General features: G+C 56.8%; 1 protein-coding gene across 1 annotated transcript; it reads left to right on the top strand.

Moving 5' to 3' along the window:
• Positions 1 to 958: 958 nt before the first annotated feature.
• KCNJ10 (potassium inwardly rectifying channel subfamily J member 10) lies at positions 959 to 2,098 on the top strand (the record flags this gene model as incomplete). The annotated part of the gene is made up of 1 exon (XM_080824750.1): positions 959 to 2,098. One exon carries the CDS (start codon positions 959 to 961, stop codon positions 2,096 to 2,098), a length of 1,140 nt encoding a protein of 379 aa, XP_080680876.1.
• Positions 2,099 to 6,001: the final 3,903 nt, after the last annotated feature.

Here is a 6,001-nt window from a genome sequence, read left to right as displayed (position 1 = left end):
TCAGGACAAACAGCGATCCTGAACCGGAACGCGCGCTCACTGATACACACGAACTTTCCTACTTCACCCCGTCAAGGCGACTTTGCCGGTGACCCGGCAGTCCCCGAGTCCTTGGGGAAACGTTCCCGCACCCGCACCGTCAGGAGGCCTCGCTGTGTGGTTCTCCACCATGGCTCAGCTGTTTTTGCTTGGGTCCCATCTGTGCTCTTCCCACCCATACCCCACATCCTGCCACCAACCCAGGCTGGGCCCCCTGCCGTGATGCAAATAGATGATAGTGATGGTGACGATAGAGGGATAAGAGTAATCACGATAAGACAGTGAAATGGACTGGGTGCTCAGGGGACATCTCCAAGGGTAGAAGGATGGGCGGTTTCTGCTGTTTCCTGAGCCAGATGAGTATCTTGGTGTCACCAGTGAGTACTAACTCAGGGCTGGGAGAAAAGTGAGTAAATGAAGGGTTTGTGTGTTTGAAGGGGGGTTGGCCTGGAACGATTTCAACAGGATAGTCTTTCTTGCTCTGCCATTCATGAGGGAGGGGAGGGACCCTATTTCAGGATGAGAGGGCATCACAGAACTGGCCTTGCGGGGACGAGAGACCGGTAGAGCGCTCTCTTCTTGGCCCACCTTCAAGGCACTGTGAGCTTATTATGACTCTGTCTTTTCTGCGTCTCCCAAGAATCGCAAGGATCCGACTGCGTTGCGAGTACTCGCTCACTGAATGTGTCTCGCTCACTGGGCCGTGGGTTCTTGGGGAGCAAGGACAACGTCATTCATGTTGACCCACCAGTGTCTTGCATGGCGCTTGGCATTCAGCAAGCGCTCATACATCTTGGCTACTAGTAAGAACCAGTCAGCGGCACTAAACGAATGTGACTTCCTCCTTCGCGTTGGGGGGTGGCTAGGAGTGGGCTGGGTTTCTGCTGTAACCTGCGTTATGCTGTCTTGCTCCCTCCAGATGACATCAGTTGCCAAGGTGTATTACAGTCAGACCACGCAGACGGAGAGCCGGCCCCTCGTGGGCCCAGCAGTCCGACGGCGCCGAGTCCTGACCAAGGACGGCCGCAGCAACGTGAGGATGGAGCACATCGCCGACAAGCGCTTCCTCTACCTCAAGGACCTGTGGACCACGTTCATCGACATGCAGTGGCGGTACAAGCTGCTGCTCTTCTCGGCGACCTTCGCGGGCACCTGGTTCCTCTTTGGTGTGGTGTGGTATCTGGTCGCGGTGGCCCACGGGGACCTGCTGGAGCTGGGCCCCCCCGCCAACCACACGCCCTGCGTGGTCCAGGTGCACACGCTCACCGGGGCCTTCCTCTTCTCCCTCGAATCGCAGACCACCATCGGCTACGGCTTCCGCTACATCAGCGAGGAGTGCCCGCTGGCCATCGTGCTCCTGATCGCGCAGCTGGTGCTCACCACCATCCTGGAGATCTTCATCACGGGCACCTTCCTGGCCAAGATCGCCCGGCCCAAGAAGCGGGCGGAGACCATCCGGTTCAGCCAGCACGCCGTGGTCGCCGCACACGACGGGAAGCCCTGCCTCATGATCCGCGTCGCCAACATGCGCAAGAGCCTCCTCATCGGCTGCCAGGTGACGGGCAAACTGCTCCAGACCCACCAGACCAAAGAGGGTGAGAACATCCGGCTCAACCAGGTCAACGTGACCTTCCAGGTGGACACCGCCTCCGACAGCCCGTTCCTCATTCTGCCGCTGACGTTCTACCACGTGGTGGACGAGAGCAGTCCCCTGAAGGACCTGCCCCTCCGCAGCGGCGAGGGCGACTTCGAGCTGGTGCTGATTCTCAGCGGGACGGTGGAATCCACCAGTGCCACCTGCCAGGTGCGCACCTCCTACCTGCCCGAGGAGATCCTCTGGGGCTACGAGTTCACACCGGCCATCTCGCTGTCAGCCAGCGGCAAGTACATAGCGGACTTCAGCCTTTTCGACCAAGTAGTGAAAGTGGCCCCTCCGAGTGGCCTCCGTGACGGCACCATGCGCTACGGAGACCCGGAGAAGCTTAAGTTGGAGGAGTCGCTGCGGGAGCAAGCGGAGAAGGAGGGCAGTGCTCTTAGCGTGCGCATCAGCAACGTCTGACGGCCTGGTGTCCCACCTCCCCACCCCTCTGGTCTCTCCGCTTTTGGCATCCTGGGTAAGGGCTGTTACCCGGGCTTACCGGAGAGTCCCCGAAGCACCCGTCCTCCACTCCCCGTGCTTTAACCTGGTGGCCTGCGGCCAGGCGAGGCCAACCGGAGTCCGAGCTTTCCTTCCATCGTCCCCTTCACCTCACCCCACGTCCACCCGACGCACAACTCCCTTACGACAGGATGGGGGAAGGAGAGGGAAGATTAGGCTGAAGTGGCTTAGAAGGCCTCAGCCATGCTTGGAGACTCACATTAGGAGGGCCGTTCCAGTTGGATGGATAGACTCCCCCCACCTCCCGCCACTGCCACCGCCCAGTTCGGTGGCTTGAGGCTGGAGCCCCCACCCGCCTCTAATTTCCCATGCAGCTGGTTCCCTAAGGCAAGACTCTGATAGTCCTTTTGGGGTCTGTGCCCTTAGAAAGATGAGAATCTGGAATTCATTTATCCTGGGTTCTCTACCAACCCCTGTTGAGAGAAGTCAGGGTTTTTCATAGGGTGGTTCACTTCCGCTGGCAAATTTGGACTATAATCTAGAGCCCTGGTCACCAGTTTTCCTCTTTCCATTCTCTCAAGTGGACCCTCTCTTCCAATACCCAGTTCTCTCATAGCCGCCTCTGCTCCCAGAGAACTGAGGCTGACCCAGGAAACCTGAAACGGTCACACCACACCTGCACCCATCCCGGAATCTGAACTCTCGATGTGGAGGGACTAATGCAGAACTCTTGTCCAAGACCTTGACCCTACTCTGCACACAGCCCTGGATTTGTTTCCCTGTGACCGGTGGATGGGATGAGCCTTGCCAGTATGTTCCCAGGTCCCACAGAAAGGTCTGGAAATGATGTTCCAGATACTTACAGGGCCCAGATTCCCTAGGAAAGTGACATCAACCCCGCCATGCAGGAGGAGTAAATTCTCAGATTTCCAGGCTGCTGTATGGAGCCTCTGGGAGTTAGGGGTGTTTTATTAGAGTTTGGGGCAGGGCAGAACTCTGTGGCCAGCAGACACCATTCTCCTCATCATTCCTGCCTGTGGCCCTCTGACAGTCAGCTATCTCATTAAGCAATGCTGGGAGGGAAGGAGACCATGCCTCCTGATCAAATAACCAGGGTCTCCCTTTGCCATTCCTGAGACTTGGGCTAAAGTGGGCACCAGCACCATCTCCACTCCCCTCTGCCACAAAGCCACCTTCAGGGGAGTTAAAGGGCACACTTTAGGAGACCAAGCTCAGGCTGTTCCTTGTTCCCTGCTGGGGGCTGTGGGAGTGGCCAAGAAGGGCAAACGGGCCCCAGAACTTTCTCTAAAGCCCCAAATCCCAAGAGTGCCTCCTCGTCTCATTTAGGTACAAGGAACTGTCCCCCTTACCCCCATGGTCGCCGGGCATAGAGTCCCCTGTACGAGTCAAGTGGCAGCTTGTTCGGGAGGACTCGGGTCAGTTGTTACAAGCTACACACTTCCCCAGAATGTGCACGTGTGTCTGCGTGCAGAGCTTTACAGGGAAACCTCACGGTACCAAGGCTGGACCCACGGTCACCACAGGATCCGCATAGATCCTCTTACGTGCATCTTTCCTTGAATTTGGCTAACCACGACTTGAAAATTGAAGACCCTGCATTCTTCACGGACCGCAAACCCCACCAACAGTCCCTAGCTCTCAAGAAAACCAGAACCAGAAAAACTTGAAAATCCGACACAGAAGAACAGAAGGCAAAGAGCCAGTTTCTAGGCTCTCAACTTTATTCAACGTTAAGACTTACCTTCTTCCCACGTGCAAGGGCCCAGACTACTGGACTGTGGGTGCATGCGTGCGTGCGCGCACCTTCTTACCCAACAGCAAGCTATCTTCCACTAGACTCTTCTGCATATAGCTGCGTCCCTCCCGAGGGACACCCTCTCTCCCTCGTCCCCTGCTGTCCGCTCTAGGCCCCAGACGCTGCTCAGATTCTTGCGTAACAGAATGAGGACATCTTCTGACTTAACCTTTTTGCTTCTCCTCCGTGACCCCAGACTTTGCTCTAAGCTGCACTTTAAGTCACACTGTCCTTTTAACACAGCCTGGCTGACTCTCCCATAAGCCTTCCCAGAGAACAGTGCGCCCCCCCCTTACCCCCAACCAGCAGTTTACACTACGGCCTCTTCCTCGGAGCTGAAACCCTTCTTCGGGCTATGAGACAAGCTTGAGAAGCAGCCGGGGCTGGGGTCCCCTGACCCCGCCAACCATAGACTTGGAACGGCAGGAGCCCTAGGCACCGATGTTAGCGGGGAGATGCCACGTGGGCAAAACCACCAATGAGGGAGGGTACTCAGGGTGTGACGATGACACAGGGCGCTGCTGAGGGACCCAGTGAAATCGATGAAACCAGTCTCCCTCGGACCAGCTGCCGAGACCTGGGGGGAGGCTCAGGAAGTAGGACGTGGTACGAATGGAAGGCTGACCTAGGGAGAAAGAAACACAGAGATAATATATACGTGGAGAGATGTATGATGTATATAGATGTGTTTAGGACAAATATCCTGAATGTACGGAAAGGAGATGTTAGCGTGGGGGCAGACATCCTGCTCTGGTTTTGGGGTAGGACTCCCCCGATTTCCAGACTTTTGACCAGTGATCCTGGTTTCGAGATGGAAGTGAGATAGCCGAGGAGGCTTTCGGGTTTGATGATGGGAGAGGGAGGCAAGGAAGCCGCTCTTTGGAAGTGAGGAGATGCCCGCTGAGGCTTCTGATAACCCCCGCGGGCTGAGGTCCAGGAGGAGGGAGACAGGAAGGGGGTGGCTGCTGGGGCCACAGGCATCTGGAACCCACTTATGCTGTGTGCTGCACCCAGCGGTGTCCTGTCACTGTAGCACTTTTTTTTGTTTGTTTTGTTTTAAAATAAAAGCACCTTCTGTGTCCTTTTCTTGAAGTGCACTTGTACGTCCCCTTCCTGCACAGGGCTGGGGGGCCACAGCAGCTTCAGCCCACTACGGGAAGTCCAACCAGGAGCTGACCTCTTCGGTGTGTGGGGGGCATCGACAGGACGCCACGACCCCAGCCTCCGAACACCAGCACTGCAAGGGTGTGGGGCTCAGGACGGGCCCAAGGCCAAGGCCCAGCCCTCTACGTGGCTGCAGGCTGCCCGAATGCTCTCTAGGCCAGAAGAGCCCCAGTCCTGGCACTGGGCGTGGGGGTAAGGGGGCGCGTGGCAAACAGGAGGAGGGGGCTAGCGGCTGCCCTGGGAGGAGGGGGCAGCTCCGTGAGAAGCTTCTGGAATCCTGACTCTGCTCTGCCTCGTTATCCACCACCCATCTCTGCCAGCTGGTGAGACCATGCAGGGACTTCCCCATAAGGCCTGGGCAGAGAAAAGCCGCCAGCTGTAACACTGCTCTAAGTCGGGGACACTGCCCCTCCCCCAGGCTGCTACCCTGGTCCTTTCCCCTGCTGTTTTAACCTAGTTTCTTTGTAGCAGGTGACATGCCCCCCCCCCCCCCTGCTGTGGTAAACAGCTCAGTCACGGCCAGCCCTCCTGAAGCACAATGGTCCAGGGGCAGCTTTTCCGGTTGCCGCATTAAAGACTAAACCAGGTCAAACTTACCTAGTCAAACAAGACCAGGAGCTTGTTTGGTTTCTTTTATTTTAGTCTTTTCAGAATAAGCTGCTGAATAAAATGGATGAATCTTTGGGCTTTACTCCAGCTTCTTTTAGAAATCAAAGCCAACCTAGTGTTCGGGCCTGAACCCGCAGGCTTGTCTAAGAGAGCGGAGGGTCGAGTGAGGCTGCGCTGGGAGGACTGAGCACATGGCCAGGGCCTCCCCCTTCACTGCAGTCATCCCCTCCTTCCCTCATTACCGCAGCCCCCTCATCCACCTTAGGATCCTTTAG

This window comes from Martes martes (genome assembly GCF_963455335.1).
Source record: "Martes martes genome assembly, chromosome: 15".
In the NCBI taxonomy this organism is placed as follows: domain Eukaryota; kingdom Metazoa; phylum Chordata; class Mammalia; order Carnivora; family Mustelidae; genus Martes; species Martes martes.
Note: the sequence above shows the minus strand (reverse complement) of the source record. Positions and strands in the feature narration are given on the sequence as shown.